An 18,326-nucleotide genomic window follows, 5' to 3' on the forward strand; every position below is an offset into this window, starting at 1 on the left:
AACACTCCTGCATCCTTTAGATTGTTAAGGGAACCAATCTCTGTCATCTTTCTGGAATGCAGTTTTAACTTTGGTTTACTATCTTGGCTGGGGCGAAGCAGTTTCAGAGCCTTCCACTTACCTTTCTCATTAAGATGATTTTTAACCCATAAGCCAAAAAACAACTGTTGGTTCTGCCAAGTCCCAGGTATGTTCAATCCAGTAATTTATTCTTGAAGTGGGGAGATGACCATTGGATGGATCCATGGACTCTACTGTGAGTTAGACCTGGGGTAGAACTCCATCTATTCTCTGAATTCCATATGCCCCCACTCTAAATGGCACACTCTAATGATATTCTGGTCCCTGAGTATCAATGTCAGTTTGGATCCTGTGTCCCATGTCCCAACAATGTTTGTGTACACTTCTTTCCCCAGTGTACAGTTGCCCCAGTAAATAACCACAGGTGCTTTTGAGAAAGGACTAGGGGAAGCACTGCCACATACACTGGCAGTGCTGTTTCAAAGTCCTCCTTCTTGGGGATCCAGCCTCTCCTTCAGTCAATAGTTTCTGGGTCTGGAACAGCCAAGGTCTGGAAACTTGGCAAGAGATTGTAACTTTTCATTAAGGTGGTGGTGGCTGTGGCTGTGCCCCACCTATTTTTGTTCATCCATCCTTGAAATCTTTTGATGGCATAGCTTGAGCCATAGTCACATTGGCCACCCAACTATTGTGCCCCTGGGGATGCCATGTTCCATCAACCAACTCCAAATCTCAATGCAGGAACCCCTCAGACCTGGCCACTCATTGTGATTAATTGTGCCCACTGTCCTTCTCAAAGGAAGCACTGCCACCAGGCCCCTACTCTTCCATCTCCATTGTTACCCATGAGTGCACCTCTGGAATAATCTGTGGCCTACAGAGATATGGCTGAGCTTTTAGTGATGCTGAGGACCCCTCACTAATGCGTTCTTTACCATTTGGTCCATGTGTCCACTGTGCCTTCCTGGGGTCCCCTGTAAGAGAACATATTATCTTGTTGACTGCAGTAACATTCATGGAATAGGAAATCAGGTGGTTGATTTGCTAATTACAGGGTTCTCCTGGTGCATATTAAAATAAATAACCATTAATATGAAATTTTCCATCCATCTACCCCTTGAAACCACCCTGCATACATATGTAAATTTTTGGGCCCTGGTCCTGCTTAGCACCTTGTGAATTCTGAAGGGGTCACCTCAGTCATCCTCAAGCCTCTCTCAAGTACGACTCAACGGGCTTGGGCACAGATCTGCCCCTTGACTGGCTATAGGTCAGTCCTTAAGCCTATCTATCTCTTAGCTTCTTTACCCTTCAATTTAAAGAGATTATGGAAAAGCATTATCTGTTCCTTCTCAGATCTTGGAAATACAACACACATCAATTGAAAAGTAAACACAGAAAACTTTTAATTCCTTGCAAGGAAAATTTTCTGGATTATTCCATGTGCTTTTCTAATCAAAAGACAATTTTATCCTTAGTGGCTCATTACCAAAAATAAAGACTATGGGTACAATTTATTCTCTATAGATACAAACAATCTCATCTACTTTGACATCGAAAAAGGCAGAAAGACAAAACACAAATTCCCGGGACAAAGATGAAAACAATATGATTTTCAAAGGGTTTTTTTTTTTTTTTTTGAATATTTGTCTTTGTTTGTCTCAGTGTTTGCATGTTTATTTTGCAAGATCCTACAGAAGAGAGGGAAAATACCTGAAGGCTAATTTTAAACAATATTAGAGAGGTATTAAGCACTAAATAAAACAAAATAAAAATGTATTTTTTATTTTAAAAAATAAAACTTTTAGTTTATTCGCTAGGAAGAATTTTCCTGAAACATGACAGTTAAAACTGGTCTGCAGCGGAGAACATGTACTTCCTCTAACAGAGTGTTTGAAACATTGTGTTCACTACCAAAAAAGCTGGTCAGGATAGGGAAATTTCCAAGGCATAATTCCCTACACAGTAAATACAGGTTACTTTTTCAACTTGAAGTCAGAAGAGCAAAATCTGTAAAAGTAAAAATATTGCCGTTGTTCTCACCAATATATCGCTACATCCTATAAGCTCTGAGAGTCTTTTCAATAAAATGAACGATGATTTCACAGCAAGATCCTTGCTTAAGTGGCAATTAGGGGTTGAACCCGAGTCAAAGCAGCAACTCAAACCACCGCAATGACAATGCCGGATCCTTAACCCACTGTACCACAAGGGAACTCCAGCCATTAACTTTTGAAGTTGGACTGCTTGATCAGTGGATAGAAGTAAGCTGTATTGACAGAATCGCTCCATTTTGAAAATCATCTGCAGAAGGGAAGAAAGTCCAGCGATACCCTTCTTCAAGGCAGCCCTGCCCTGCAGAGCTGCAAATCTAGGGGAGAGGTCCCTGAGCAGGTGCAACTGTCAGCCAATAAGCTGGAAATAGATTAAAGACAAGACAATGAAGGTCAAATAGATGCTATCCCAGACAAAGTATCAAGGGCTAGTGGACTAAATCTGGCCCATATGCAAAAAAATGAGGTAACCAGATAGCAATGATGTTGTAAATTTAAGATGCTTATCCTACAACTGAAGACAGAACTTTTTACAAGTAGCTGCAGGAAGTTCTGCTCAGGATCATTCTAATTTGGGACTCACTTTTGAGCAGCACTCCTAGATATTTCTGTTATTTGGTACTTCTGAACTTTTGAATCATCTCAAAATGATGCCTCAAACACCTCCAAGTTTCTGTAGGTGCTTCCAAATCAAGGAAAAGTCATGTAATGTCTGGTATTATTTTTGGTGTTATTATTTGGTTATAACAATTATTTTAAAATTGGTACCCCATATTTGGGTTCAATGATAGCACTATTAATTTTATTGTTTTATTAACTAGAACATCCCATTCTCCCAATAGGATGAATGGTTAGAGTGTGTTGCATAACCAAAACCAAAATGGGAGCCACGGGTTCTTGGAACCTAATCACTCATCATGAAATACCCCATTGTCCAACTTTCTGATGCCAGGTCACTGGGTGCTTCAATACAACTTGAACATTTCAGGGAATCAAGTCCTTATGATGATCAGATATCCAAACCCTCAGATTTCTGTTAGGTTCAGGATCCTTTTTCTCTTAGCTAGCTCATTCTTCTGGCTCATTCTCTTGTAACATTTTTCCAACTTTGGTTGGCTGTTGAGGTCCATTGGGAGAATTCCAACTCTGCCTCATAGCCTCTCCTTTAGGGACTTGGAAATGGAAGGTAGTGCAGTTGTTTCTGGCCATCTGCCAGGCACGGGACCCCAGGCTTCTTGGGGTAAGTTCGACTAGCAATTTTAAAGAACTCTTCTGCAGCATCGAGTGCAATGAGACGGTCCTGCCAAAAAATTAAAAATAAAAATGCTGTCAAGAGGGGAACAAAGCCATATGGGTAGGAAAACCAATCTAAAAAACACAATATTCACCCTAGAAATAATGAGTAGGTGAAACATGTATTAACTTTTTCTCAACAAATTTAGAGACACTCCTTAATCCCATTCCACTGTTCTTAGAGTCCTTTCCAATCATTTTTCAATCTTAGGTTATATATACAACAGTTCTCACATCTCTTTGACCTAAAAATGCTTCCAAAAGCTGACTGCATGGCAAAATTAGCTGAAAAATACAGATAGATTCTTGAGCCACAACCCAAGTCTCAACTGGTCTGAGTGCAATCTGGAAACCTGAGTTTGTCTTTTGTTTTCTTTTTACAGCTGCACCTGCAACATATGGACATTCCCAGGCTCAGGGTCGAATCAGAGCTGCAGCTGGGGCCTACGCCATAGCCAGGGCAACACCAGATCTGAGCCACATCTGCAACCTATGCTGCAGCTTGTGGCAACTCTGGATCCTTAAGCCACTGAGTGAGGTCAGGTCCTTAACCTCTGAACCACAATGGGAACTCCAAAAGCCTGAGCTTTTGAAGCCTTCCAAGTGATGATGATGTGCTGGCTTCTGCGCATCCATGCAAAGATGCCAGCATCATTGGCACACCTCATACTGTGGCAGAGCTGGTGGTATCAGAATGAGGAGTATAAGGACTAGCAGAGATTAAAGCAAAATCAGAGCAGATCCACTTACCACAACAAAGAGGTATCTCTCCGAGAGCTCCCAACCAGTTGGGAAAATACTGGTCTCTTCAGCCAGTCTCAACAACATCTCCCGAGCTTTCCTTGTGTTTTTAGTATCACTTATGGTGCTGAGTTTTGTCACTGACAACAAAGAGTCTGCTTCCTTTTGAAAACCTATGGTAAAGAAATGGAACCCTCAGGTACAGCAGTCACAAGGAAATGACGGTCCTGCAGTACGGTCCTTACAGAAGATTAAGGGACCCAATGTGGGATTCTGAACAAATATGAGGAAACTGAAGCCCCAGGCACCACTCCACGTGCTGCTTCCCACCCATCCCAGTGGTTGGTGGGGTCTTCAATTAAGATTCTTTGAGGTTTCTTCTTATCTAATTTTCTTTGTTAACTTTTCCCTCCGAGTTAAGCCTCAGACACTCATCCATGGACAGATTGCTATTCCTTTTCTCGGTTTGGAGACCCTCCTCCCACTCCCTGTCTTCACTTCCTCCCTGTTCCATGAATTCCTACTTGCCACTCAACCTGCCAGGTGGACACCTTTAGGCCCTTACTTCTCCAAGCCCAGATTCTCTTCCCCGCGACAATATGGTTGGCTGGCTAAATTACTTACCCAAAGGTATAAAAGACGCATATATTTGACTTGACTGAAATAATTTATATGGTAAAAAGGAGACTATCCAGTCACAGCAATCCTGGGTGAGTAAAGAAGGCAGAGGTCCACCCTACCCCGCAGCATCCCAATGAAAGCAACAGAGGCTCGCAACACAGTACCCCACTTTTGAAAAGTTATGATGCCAAGGAGTCATGTTCTCTCAAAGCAGAAGGACTGAGGACTTCAAGACTGATAGACTCATTTTTTAAAAATTATGAGGATGCACGTTCAATCCCTGGTTCTGCTCAGTGGGTTAAAGGATCTTGCATTGCTGTGAGCTGTGGTGTAGGTTGTAGATGTAGCTCAGATCCTACATTGCTGTGGCTGTGGCTCAGGCTGGCACCTGCAGCTCTGATTCGACCCCTACCCAGGAACTTCCATATGCTGCAGGTGCAGCCCTAAAAAGCCAAAAACAAAAAAACAAAACAAAACAAAAAACAAACCAGGAGTTCCCGTCGTGGTGCAGTGGTTAACGAATCCGACTAGGAACCATGAGGTTGCGGGTTTGATCCCTGCCCTTGCTCAGTGGGTTAACGATCCGGCGTTGCCGTGAGCTGTGGTGTAGGTTGCAGACGTGGCTCGGATCCCGCCTTGCTGTGGCTCTGGCGTAGGCCGGTGGCTACAGCTCCGATTGGACCCCTAGCCTGGGAACATCCATATGCCGCAGGAGCGGCCCAAGAAATAGCAAAAAGACAAAAAATAAAAATAAAAATAAAAAAAATAAAACTTTGTTGAGAATTTAAAAAAAAAAAAAAAAACAGGAGCTGGTGATAACAGAAACATCAGACATTTATGCTTAAGGATACAAGGAAGACAAGCTTGGAGAAATAATTAGTGCACAGTAGCCTTCACCAGCCAGTTACTGACATTCCTTTCATAAAAACCCCGGTCAAGAAAGCAAACACAAATTATCACGATTGGTTATTTTTACTTTTTACTATTTCATAATCACTTTCAGACTCACCTAAATCTTCCAAAATACCTTTCCATCTATTTCTCACTTCCCTTCGAATCTGTCGCAGGGAGTAGATATCATAGTTGAGTTTTTGCCACTCCTGTAGGAAGATAAAAATTCAGTTTTATTTTTACCCTTTGGCCTCACTCTCTAACTAATTCCCCAAGTCAAGCTATATAAGCATGCAGTTCTCCTCATCACTGATCTTCAAGGCATATCCCCAAAGAAGAGAAGGAGATAGGTGAGAAGGAGTCAATTCATGGGCTCCTATGTCTGGAGAATCCGCTGTGTTCTAGGTGATATAACATATTACATAAACTATCCTAATTACAGTCTTCACATTACCTATCCTCCCAACTTCAGTGACAGCACTGGTAAAGTGGGAATAACAATAGTGAATATCCCATCTAAGATCGAAGGTATAAAAAAGCACAGGACTTGTACACAGTGAGCACCTGACAACATCAAAGTATTACCGAATCCAGTCTTTATAGATGAAGAAACTGAAGCTCCTAAAGGTGAACTGGGTAATTCAATATCATCCAGCTAACAGGTATCAGAATTGGTATTTGAATCCACATCTCACTCCAGAGTTTGTGAGAAAAATAACGCACAAAGAATTTGTGTCTTCCTTTGTTATCAGAATAAAGTAGGTCAGAGAACCCCAAGTTTCTTGATTTTCAACCAATGTTTCCTTCATCGTACCTCACCATTGCTCCCTTTCATGTATATTCCCATGATAGAATTGATCAGCAGAACTATTAAAAAACTATCATTCTAAAAACTTCAATTTATGGGTAGTAAGCCATCAATTGGTCCCCAAACAAAACCTGAATCTTTCAGGCACTTGAGAATCTTTATTGAGCTAAGCATTTCCTTTAAATGCCATGGAAATTTATTCTCAAGGAGCTTTATCTACATAGAAGAGTTACCTTATGGAGGATACCTTTTCCTCTTAGCAATGACATTAACAACTACCCGAATGCACAGCTTAAAAGAATATCATTCTAAATGCTCCACTTAAGACTCAAGTTATATGATATTTTGATTCCTCTAACTGGAACTATTTCAATGATGTCATTATTTCCCTACCAACTTCCTTTCAAGGCTTGCTGTGCTCATCAGTAATCAATATTCATGACTGGTTAAAAGAAATCCATTTAGCTGCCATCCCCAAACACTGACAGATACAACTTTGAGAAAGAAAATCTAGCAAAATAAAGTGCGTTTCGGTTTGAGTGTGTGTTAGATCTTATACAAAGGCGTCAAAAAGTCATGAGTATCCGCTATTTTCTAGAGGTCAGGAAGTAGGGTGTCTGAGTACTCTTGTCTGGTCCCCTGTTTTTGACCAAATGTGTGTGTGCTCTCATGTGTGCATGAGTGTGTAGCGACTATAGTCAGGGATAGGTCCGTGACACTGGAGGACAAAGTTAACTGAGTCGTCTTAGAAATGTGCAGTCCGGGCCTCATCCTCAGCATCATGTTAAAGCATTCTTCTCTCATCCTCCACGAACTGTGAAGTATTCAGTATTGCCGTTTTCACTGGATGGGTTGCTCAGCATATATAGCATCTTGGAATAGAGCATGGATGCTACAGCCAGACTCCCCAGGTTTGGATCTGAGCTGCATAATTCATTAACAGCGGACTTTGGGTGAGTTCATAACCTCACTGCGTGTCAGTGGCCTCATCTGTCAGCTGGAGACAATTCTACTACGTATCTCTCAAGCTTGTTGTGAGGATCAAAGGCTGTAATGAAAGCCCTGAAAATGGAGTGGGGTGTTCATTCTCCTCCAAAGCAGTGTAGGCACAGTTAAGAAACAATTTTCCAAGACTCAGGATGATTTCTATTACAAAGGCTGAGGAGAACAGATATGACATTATGCAGTATCTCATTTGTGAGAACCTCTGAAAGAAAAATGTCTCGACATCAGGTAGGATTTTACTTTTCCTGAACATTGGTTCACTGTTCTGGACTTGGTGAATTTTGTAAGTGATCAGTTTCCAGGCTGACCTGAAAAACGTCAACTCCTTTCATAGAAAATGTATAGGATTTTGAAAGCATTTGTGAATTATCAAGAGTTTCTTTAAACTGCTGTTTGTATCTTTATTCACATATATTTTTTTTCCTTTCTCATCTTCTAGTTTGTGCTCTCTCATTATCTTTTCATTTCATGTTACTTTAAGTCTTTTTTTATAAAGGAAGACTATAAATAAATAAAAGATAACACAGCGCAGCACTGTGCTTATTCTCCATGAAACTGACCCTCCTTGCTGGACTAAATGAAAAGTGATCAGATTCCTAATCATACTTAATCAGAGACCCAAACAACAATCCTCAGACGGGGATGCTTTACGTATTCACACAAGCTTAAATTATGGAACAAACCACTAGGTGGCTTCATTAACTTACATTTAAAGGTCTCTGCTCATTTTTCTTTCAGCTCCATAACACTGATGCCTCAGAACTTGTGTCTTAAATGAAATGCACCCAAATCTCTATTTTTCAGAGACCTATTCTTTCATCATTGGGTCATCTCAGCTTCAGACTTTTTCTAAACCTTTCTCTTCTTGCTGTCCATCTATCAGTTATTTTACTATTCCTAAATATCAACAGTGAAAATATGGAATGTTATACAAATTCATTCCCTGATAAACTATTCAGAGAAACAACCATGTAATAATGAAAAATAAGCTAAGGATGAGCCCACACATGATGCCATCTGCTGCCTAGCACATGATAGGGGTCTGTGAAAATGAACAGAATGAAACTCTGTGTTTCATAAATCCACATTATCACTGTGTTCTTTTGACAGAATAGTCATGGATAATCATATATGAACATATCTGAACATTTTGTGCAAAACTTAAAGCTCCAAAAGCAGCAGAAGCTTCGGTAGAGTTTCAACTAAGAATTGGCTTTTGAAAAAAAATAAATGGTAAGAAGGGAATCTGAATTCCTCTTTAATATATGACCCCCAAGAATAGAATCTAAATGTGGCAAATAGAATCAGTGATGAATAAAATCTTACAACTAAAGAAACAAACGCACCTACTCCCTGGTGTTACAGAAAAACAAATCTTGTGATGTCTTTCCACATTTTTTAATTTGTGTGCCAATTTTCTTTACACAAATAATTTGAAAGTAACAATTAAAGATCAGTTTAACATTCTTCAAAAGTGACTTGACACTCAAATCTACTAGCCATCCAAAGTTTAAAGTCTTATTTTCTAAAACAACCTTTGTTTCCTTATCATTTCTGAAATAATACATGGTGGTCAGGGTGAGACTATAGCCAAACTTTAACAAGTACATTAACGAAGGTGTGATAAAAGAAATCACGCAGGTTTAATTTCATATGATACCTGGGAGCCAAGGAAATCTGAAAAACATTTGATTGCAAACAAAATAACTGATGATGCTTAGCTGAATTCTTGAGGTTTTTCTCCTCTTTAGTTGTTGGCCAAATCAGATTAGGGCTGCTCTGTAAGAAGGGTGAGGCCAAATACAAAAGCGAGAACGAAGCTCAATCTCTGGCCACCATCAGAAGCTTTCAATCCCCTGAGCTGGCCTTGACTTTGAGTTTTGACTTAAGCTCCTAGGATCATTTTCTCACGCACAAAATTAAAACATTTTATTCATATCTGAACTCTATACTATTGTGAGGTTGTGGATAAATGGCACAGTTAAAAAGTCCTTCATGGAATTCCCATTGTGGCTCAGGAGCTTAAGAACCTGACACAGTGTCCATGAGGATATGTGTTCGATCCCTGGCCTCGCTCAGTGGGTTAAGGATCTGGCACTGCCGCAAGCTGCAGTGTAGGTCGCAGATGCAGCTCAATTCTGGTGTTGCTATGGCTGTGGCGTAAGCTGGCAGCTGTAGCTTCAATTCAACCCCATTGTATTGGGAACTTCCATATATCGCAGATACAACCATTAAAAAAAAAGAAAAAAAATCCTTCACGTCTCTTGTCAAACAGGGGATTTACACACTTAAAGAAATGTATTTTAACAATAGGTTACATATATTTTAAAATCATTTCACACTCTTAGCAACAATTTTAAAAGAAATAAATTTATTTCTCATTATAAAAGTAACATAATAATTATAATAATATTTTATATAATATAGAAAATATAATTTAGAAATAAAAATTCAAAGAGAACAGAGGGTATAAAGGGAAAACTAAAGCTTGCTTCCTCATCTTCATGTCTTATTCCTCAGAAGTAGCTACTTTTTCTTTTTTTTTTTTTTTTTTTTTGCTTTTTTAAAGCTGCACCTGCAGCGTATGGAGGTTCCCAGGCTAATCAGAGCTATAGCCATTGGCCTGCGTCACAGCCACAGCAATGCAGTATCTGCGACCTACACCACAGCTCATGGCAACAGTGGATCCTTAACCCACTGAGCAAGGCCAGGGATGGAACCTACATCCTCATGGATGGATGCTAGTCGGATTTGTTAACCACTGCGCCATGACAGGAACTCCCGAAGTAGCTACTTTTGACTATTTCTTCTTCCTCCTCCCCCTCCCTTTCTCCTCTCCCTCCTTCTCATCTTCTCCTTCCCCTCAGGTAGCTACTTTTGTAACTCCCAAATATCAGGCTTATACTTCCAATTTCTAATGTATTAACTTTAAACCTTCTTGGTACTCTGTTCTATGGACAAAGACAGCAATTCAGCTCTTCCTTCTCTCTCTCTGTCTCCCTCATCGCAAGGGAATCAGGAAAAGTGGAGACAAGTTATCACTAGCGTTTGTACAGTCACGATTTCTGCCGTCAACAGTGTAAGAGGGTTCCCTTTACTCCTCACCCTCTAATAGGAACATTTCTAGGTTTGTACCCTTGCGCCCCATCCTCCAGGAGAAGAAAGACCACCCCTCCGGATTATTCCCAGAAACCCCATGGATTTCACTGCCTCTCCTTAGCTTGAGTTAGGTTATGTGCCCTCCCTGAGCCAATGGGATACGCTGATTGGCTTAAATTATTGGATTTCGAACCTGGCATCCCTTCAAAGGATTCTGATTTCATTGCTCTGGGAGGTGGATCCCATGCATTGGTATTTTAAAATATTCCTTTATTGGTTCTCATATACAGCGAGAGTTGAGTTTACTGGCTTAAGCCAGTCAGTGTCTACTCTTAAAGCTGAGAATGTAATTGGAGTTCCCACTGTGGCACAGTGGTTAACGAATCCGACTAGGAACCATGAGGCTGCGGTTCGATCCCTGGCCTTGCTCAGTGGGTTAAGGATCTGGCGTTGCCATGAGCTGTGGTGTAGGTCGCAGACTCTGCTCGGATCTGGCATTGCTATGGCTCTGGCGTAGGCCAGCAGCTACAGTTCTGACTTGACCCCTAGCTTGGAAACCTCCATATGCCATAGGAGCGGCCCTAGAAAAGACAAAAAGACAAAAAAAAAAAAAAAAAAGCTGAGAATCTAACTGTTCTCCAATGGAAAATCAGGGCTTGACAGATTGATGAGAAAAGGGGAGAACCGATGTTGGGAGGCAAACATCAAGCATCTGCTGCCCCAGAGTCCATATTATACTTTTCTTTTTCGCTCCCAGAACCCAGCTTTTGTTTGGGGCCCCAATACGCCAGCCCCAGCAACATGGATGAACCTAGACATTATTATATTAAGTGAAGTTAGTCAATGAAAGACAAATATCATATGCTATCACTCACATGTGGACGGACTCTAAAAAAAGGATACAAGTGAATTTATTTGCAGAACAGAAACAGACTTGCCGACTTTGAAAAACTTATAGTTACCAAAGGGGACAGGGATGGGATGGGCTGGGGGTTTGGGACTGGTACATGCGCACTGAGGTATATGGAATGACTGGCCAATAGGGACCTGCTTTATAGCACGGAGAACTCCACCCAGTATTCTGTGATAATCTATGTGGGAAAAGAATCTGAAAGAGAATGGATGTGTGTACATGGATAACTGAAACACTTTGTTGTACAGCAGAAATTATCACAACATTGTAAATCAACTATACTTCAATAAAACTTTAAAAAAAATGAAAGAAAAAAGAAAACTTCCCTATCACTTTACTACACAGAGAAGAGCCAGCTAAAGGAGTTCCCTGGCGGCTCAGAGAGTTAAGAATCTAACATTGTCACTGCAGTGGCTCACAGTGCTGCTGTGGCTCGGGGTCCATCCCTGGCCAGGGAATTTCTGCAGGCTTCAGGCACTGCCAAAAAGATGAAGGAGAAGAGGCTGAGGAAGAACCAGCTTAAAAAGAAGCTAATACTCAGAAGAGGATAAAGAGGATGAAAAAATCACAGACAGGTGAAGCCTAAGGCCACACTAGGCCTTAGGATCAAATCGCATCTGAAGTCAGTCCTGCTTCTGGAACTCTGTTATTTAAACTGATTAGACCCTGGTTTAGACGACTGGAGTTCTCATTATGGTCCTTGCATCTGAAAGATTCATGTTACAAAGCCCATTCATTGAGTACATAAACAAAAAGGTAACTGTAAATGCTACACAAAATATTAGTCTCATATTTTCCTATGCTAGCCCCTGGGGGAAAATGTTCAGCATAGAGACCTACTTAGCTGGGAATGGATACAGCTTACAGAGTATGCAGTGTTGATGGCTCTGCGTGGGTCCCAATCTTTCTGTTCCTTGGAGTGACTTAGGCAATGGCACAGAACAGCAGTCCTTTTCTGCACCCAGGCATTGCTTTATGGTCCCTCCCCTGATTCTACCCATCAGAGCAGAGCTTCTCAATTCTTGCAAGACTGTTGTTATATAACAGGGGAGAGGAGATGGGATACATCTCATTGGCAAATTTCTTCCAAAACTCTGGAGGAAAGGGATCTAACTATCATTCACTTAACCACTGAATTCCCTTAATTGCAAAGACAGGTTGAACCCTTTTTCTGGATCTAATGATCAGTTCAGAGTTAACTTTTGATTCACAATAACTTTCAGCCAAAATCTATTCACCACCTGGAACCCAAGCACTAAGATAATCTTGTGGTGGAAAGCCATCTTCAGAGGAAGATGCTCGTACCCAAAATCTGCTTCATCTCCTTCACTGCATACCCCAAGACCAGATAATCGCACACTGAACTTTAAGAAATGGTCTTTATTATATTTGATCTGCATAAAAATCCAGCCAAGAAGGTCTTTCCCAAAATTTACATGAAATGATGTAACCTTCTCCAGGCTCAACTGCCAGCAGCTGTCAAGCCAAAATTCAAATCTAAGGGCATCTAATTCCAAAGCCTGTATATGCTTTAAAAAGGAAATAGAAAGGATTAACTACTTATTGTTGCTTCCTCAACCCAGCTTCTTTCTTCTTATACATTTATTGTTTGTTTATTTGTGTTAGGTAATACAGTCACATAATTCACAATTCAAAAAGCACTAAAGACTATCCCTCAGCCACAGTGTCCTTCCTACAAGTAATGTTACCCATTTCCTCTGTACCCTCCCATTTTTTCCCCCATAAATGGCAGCATACTATATCCTGTACTTTTCACTTCATATATTTTAGCAATCATCCTGTACTATAAGGTTCCAGATCCTCCTTTAACTTGACTTTTTGACCATCAGGCATAGACAGAAACAAAACTGTAATATATGTATTTCATTGAAAATGGTTCCCTAAAAAATTACAGTAGTTTCCTAAACATGCCTAAAAGTAGAAAATGCCCTAAGACTCTTTGCCTCTTAGTCATTCCTTCTAACATCACCATCAAAAAGTACCAAGTACCCACATGAATCACACACTATACACATCCCTTTGGGAATTTCCACTTCAACTCAACACCGACATCCAAAGAAGACACCACACAATTGTGGCTATAATAACATTGTGCTATATAAATTAAACATCTAAATCAGGGACTACAAAGTGGAGAGGCGCCAAATACTTTTAGTGGAAAGTGACAACTTTTGGTAAAATGAATTCTTTGAACATTGTAACTGTTCTCTCTTTCCTTTCAGCTTTCACCAATGCCTATCATCTTATGCTACTTTCTACTTAAAATGAAGACAGATTCTCTAAAAGACAGACAAATCATATGGACTGCTTCTCCAATTAATTTTCTTGTATTTTATAGATAGTGGGAAATATCAGATAAGAGAAAGACATGTAATGCTAGGGTGGTCTGGGGGGGTATATTTGGACTTTTAACAAGTCTTTAACAGAATCTCTCATGTTTGCTTTTCCCAGAGAAAGGTGAAATGGGTAATGCAGGCTGGGGTAGTTTTGCAGCTACTGAAGAATACTCAAAACGGTTCATGTCAGCCTGGAGGAAGATTTTTGGAATGCAGGATAGGGCTTGGTTTCTGGGTCATCATTTTCATCAGTGACTTCATAAGGTCAAAGGTCAAAAGTAGCAGAGATAGCTAATATATGGAACATGAGAATCAAGGTTCAAAACATATAACAAATAAGTCCTATGAAGTAAAATCCATAGGTCGAAATGTAATAGCAGCCGTTCACTGAAAGACACATCCTTGCATCTGGTCCTTTGGCCGTACTGATTTTTTTCAACCTAAGAGTTGACTATTTTTACTTATTCCTAATAACATGAACTAATAACAAATAAGTTCATTTATTCCTTATTCCATTAAAACTAACAGGATGGTTAGTGGAAGCTATAAGAAAGAAGGTCAATGTTAGAAGGAACTTTCTATCCAGAATGAAGGTTTTGTAAGATGATGAGCTCTCCATCACTGAAAGTCTACGTTAGAATTTCTATACTTTAGTAGAACTATTTTATGTACTTTACAATTTCTAAAAATATAATTACTACAGGCTCTTAAAACATATATTCGTTCAGTGTCACCTGGCAAAATCCAAAAAGGATTTGAAGGCATTTACAAAAAAGAAAATAGAAACAGAGACAGATAGTAGACAGACATAAAATTTACTGAGCACGTACTACTTCCCAGGTACTACTCTAAGCTCTTTATGGGCATCTACTCAGTTAGTTTTCATAACATGATGTGTCATCTATGAGATGCTGTTATTATAACATCTTAAGAATGAGGAAACCGAGGCTCAGGGAGGTGAAGTACTTGTCCAAGTGTGCACACCTGCAACTTAGGAGCTGGGATTTCGGACCCAGGCAGGGTGGTTGTAGGGGCAACACACTTAGCCAGTGTCCACACTGCCTCTGCAATCAGGACTGGAGGGGGTGCATGAGCAAGGGAGGAAGGCAAGAGGAAGCAGAGGACATAAGAGGAGATAATTAGAAAAGAGAGCAACCTGAAGAAGGAACTATGAAAACGCAGTTGAAATCGTGGGAGGAAAGAGGACTTTTCTAGAGGCAAAGCATTGCCAGGCTCCAGCCAAGAGAGCGGACAACTTCAAGAACGACCTTCTTGAGGGTTAACTCCCTGGGACGTTGCCCTCTGGTCCTCCTTTGGGGACTTCGGTTCTGTCTCCCCTCCTCTGAGTAGGTGGAAGGACCTCACCCCTCTCCCTCTTTCCCCACCCCTTCCCCTCCATGCCCTCAGGTCCATGTCCTGTCTCTGTGGAGGGAGACAAAGGCACAAGAGTTTGCTTCAAGATGCAGAGGTGTGGAGTTCCCATGGGGCTCAGGGGTAACGAATCCCAACTAGTACCCGCAAGGATGTGGGTTCAATCCCTGGCCTTATTCAGTGGGCTAATAATCCTGCGTTGCCATAAACTGTGCTGTAGGTCACAGATGCCACCTGGATCTGCTGTTGCTGTGGCTGTAACTATAGGCCGGCAGCTGCAGCTCTGATTCCACCCCTAGCCTGGGAGCTTCCATATGCCTCTGGTGTGGCCTTAAAAACAAACAAACAAACAAAAAAAAAGATGCAGAGAGGGAGGGGAGAGCAGGGAGGGACAGAAGCTGCCAGGATCTGAGATTCTGAGGATTGAGAAAAAAAGGTCAGTGTTTTGGAGGAGGTTGTGCTTGTGTGCAAAACAGAGAGCTGTGAGACTGCCCGTACTTTTCCGAAACTAGGCTTCAGGCTGGAGAAACACCCTGGGTTTCCTGGACTTACCTCTGCCGCCTCCTCTGCTCCTCCCCACCTCTCATTTCAGAAGGGAGCTGGCCAGATGACAGGGTCACAAGGACGCCTCACTCAGAAACCCTGCCCAGGCCTCTCCAGGCTCACGGGGCAAACCGCAGTTTCGCTTGCTCACATGATGGGTTTCCCCCTCCCAGAGCTAATCAATCCGCCGGCACTGGGGAACGAGCACCCCAAAGCTCGAACCTCTCTGCCAATTTCGAGAGAGGAAGGGCTTTGCGGGGAGCTAGCTCCGTCTCCTTGAGACGACAGGTGGTTTCACTGCCACAGCGGCCGCTGCGCCCTCCCCCGTGGCCCCACTACTTCCTCAAGCTCCTCTTCATTCTCCGCCCTCCCTTCTCCGCCAGGCTCCACAGCGGGCCCTCCGCCTGCTGCTCTCACTTCCCCCTCCACCCCTTAGGCACCCGCCGCCCCCCGCAATCAGCCCTCAGATCTGCTTCCCACGGAAAGCGCTCAAGGACTTCCCCCACCTTCCCCATCTCGCTAGTGACCGATGAGCGGGGTCTCCTAGTTCTCTCCTAAAGCCCTGACTCCCAATAGCCTCCCTTTCTCGCAACCCCTCCCAGAGGCTCCTGGAAAAAGGGAAAAAGAATGAACGTCCACCAGGTGCCCCCTCGGGACACTCATTGGGGGTGGGGTTGACATCAGTGTCCCCAGGCTGCAGAGGAAAGGGGTGCCCAGCATCTTGCCTGGAGTCAGCCAGTGGGAGGTCTGGGATCTGATGCCCCTAGGTGCCTCCTCCAGCTAAAATCCCTCACTCTCCTCCTTCCTCTGCAGGATCCTCATCCTCCTCTGCCTCTTCTTTTCTTGCAGTTCTTTCCCAAGGCCCTGTATTGGGTCTTCTCATCTCCACCTCCCTAGATATTTTCCTCTAAAAACCGCAGCTTCTGTGGTCTCTACTTCCCCACCAGTAACTCCCAAGCCTCTTTCTGTTGCCCTGACCCCAAGCCTCAGCTCCAGGTCCTGCCATTTCCACCTTTCCGCCGGATGCCTCCACATGGATGGGCTGCTGACCCAGCCACCTGACTGGATGAGACGGAGCCCAATCTGACTCCCGCAAGCCGGCACTGCCCTCTGACAGCTGCCAACGTGGTGGCCATCTGCTACCCACTCCCCTTCCATCCCACCTTCTGAATCCAAATCAGTCTCCCACTCCTGTGGATTCTGCCTCCGTCACAAGATTCCCCTCTTTTCTGTCCCTACTGCCTCAGCCTTAAGTGGCCTGAACAGTTGCAATCATGGTCCCTCTGCTTCCAGAAGCCGATTCCTCCAGTCTCCTCCCCACCTTGTGAAGGTCACATTGGGTCACTCTTCTCCTAGGGAATTCTAGTGATGCCCTGTGCTTACTGACAACAAGTTTCAACCCCAGACAGGCTCTCCACCTTGACCCTCTGCCCCTTTGAGCAGGTTCACTCCTGCCCTCATCCCAGCCATGAAGCCAAGTCACTCTGCAAGGCTCAGCTCAAATGTCACCACCTTGAGAAGCCTTCGCCTTTCTTAATTGAAAGTAACTGCTGCTTCTTTTGAAACCCCTAAGTTCCTTTATGGGAACTACTGTAGAGTTATTTCCTGTTGTGACAGTGTTACACAGGGATTTGTAGTGTTTCTTTTGCAACTAGATCATGGGCCCCATAGATTCAAGAACCCTCTGTGGATTCATCCATTCCATACACAGTCCTCTGTACACAGCAGGCGTCCCAGTGGGTTGGCTGAACTCAAATGAAGACGACAGAAAGGCCACCTTTTGCTGGTGACCGAGTGCCCATGTTGAATCTAGAAAGCAGCACTAAAGTTATCAGAAAAAGCCACTTGGGTTCTAATCCATGTATATTCTGAACAAGGCAGGTTTAGATAATCAAGATATTTTGATTCTCATATTTTAGGGAAACAGAAAAAATTCAAGAAAGAAGAAATAAAATAATCCATTCACCTCTTCCCCTCTTCTACTCTATGCCTGATCAAACATGATATTTAAAAAGTACTTTTCACAATTGTCTCTTTAAGTCATACTTGATACTAAGATAATGTAGGGCAGGCACCATCGCAGGCACTTGATTAATGTCCTTCTTTTCATGAGAAAATCTGAGAAGATGGGTTTATACATCCCTTTCTAGAGATATTAAGTGAGGCCCTAGGAGGTTAAACAACTCAGCAGAGACCTCACAGCTATTAAGTAAGGAGCCTAAAACTTAAATTCAAGTCTCTCTGACTCCACAATCCACGCTCCTCCCAGTGCCTAAGCACCTATTAGGTCCAAATTTAGCCCATGACATTCCCTTTCCCTGTCACCAATGTAGAAACTGGGACACAAAGAAAGAAATGGAACATAACATGTGGGACTTTCATTGCAAAAGCGGCTCTGGCATGGCCAGCCACTCGGGTCCAGAAGACAGACAGGCCCTGTTCTCCAGCTGCCTCTCACTACCCCTCACTGCCCAGCAACCAGATCCCAGTGCGAGGGGCCGGTGGGAAGGGGGGAGAGTCGGTTATGCTGAGGAAGCTCAAAGCTGGTCTGGACAGTGTCAAGCCCTCCCGCCCAGGAGAGGCATCCTCTGTCAGGACTATAAAAGCCC

At 42.6% G+C, this 18,326-nt stretch overlaps 1 protein-coding gene across 2 annotated transcripts in view; it reads right to left on the reverse strand.

Annotated features, from left to right (window-relative positions):
* Positions 1-1,402: 1,402 nt before the first annotated feature.
* The window catches only part of MREG (melanoregulin), a 64,752-nt gene continuing 47,828 nt past the window's right edge, over positions 1,403-18,326 (reverse strand). For both annotated transcript variants that reach the window (XM_021074953.2, XM_084999129.1), the window contains 3 exons: positions 5,740-5,830; positions 4,119-4,282; positions 1,403-3,375 (listed from right to left, as the gene is read on the reverse strand). In XM_021074953.2, coding sequence (XP_020930612.1) covers positions 3,241-3,375; positions 4,119-4,282; positions 5,740-5,830 — 390 coding nt within the window. In that variant the 3' untranslated portion in view covers positions 1,403-3,240. The remainder of the gene's footprint in view (positions 3,376-4,118; positions 4,283-5,739; positions 5,831-18,326) is intronic.

This window comes from Sus scrofa, chromosome 15 (genome assembly GCF_054392235.1).
Source record: "Sus scrofa isolate SSC_HxYL_T2T_F1_AM1 chromosome 15, Sscrofa_HxYL_maternal_Yorkshire_Landrace_v2.0, whole genome shotgun sequence".
NCBI classification, from domain to species: Eukaryota; Metazoa; Chordata; class Mammalia; order Artiodactyla; family Suidae; genus Sus; species Sus scrofa.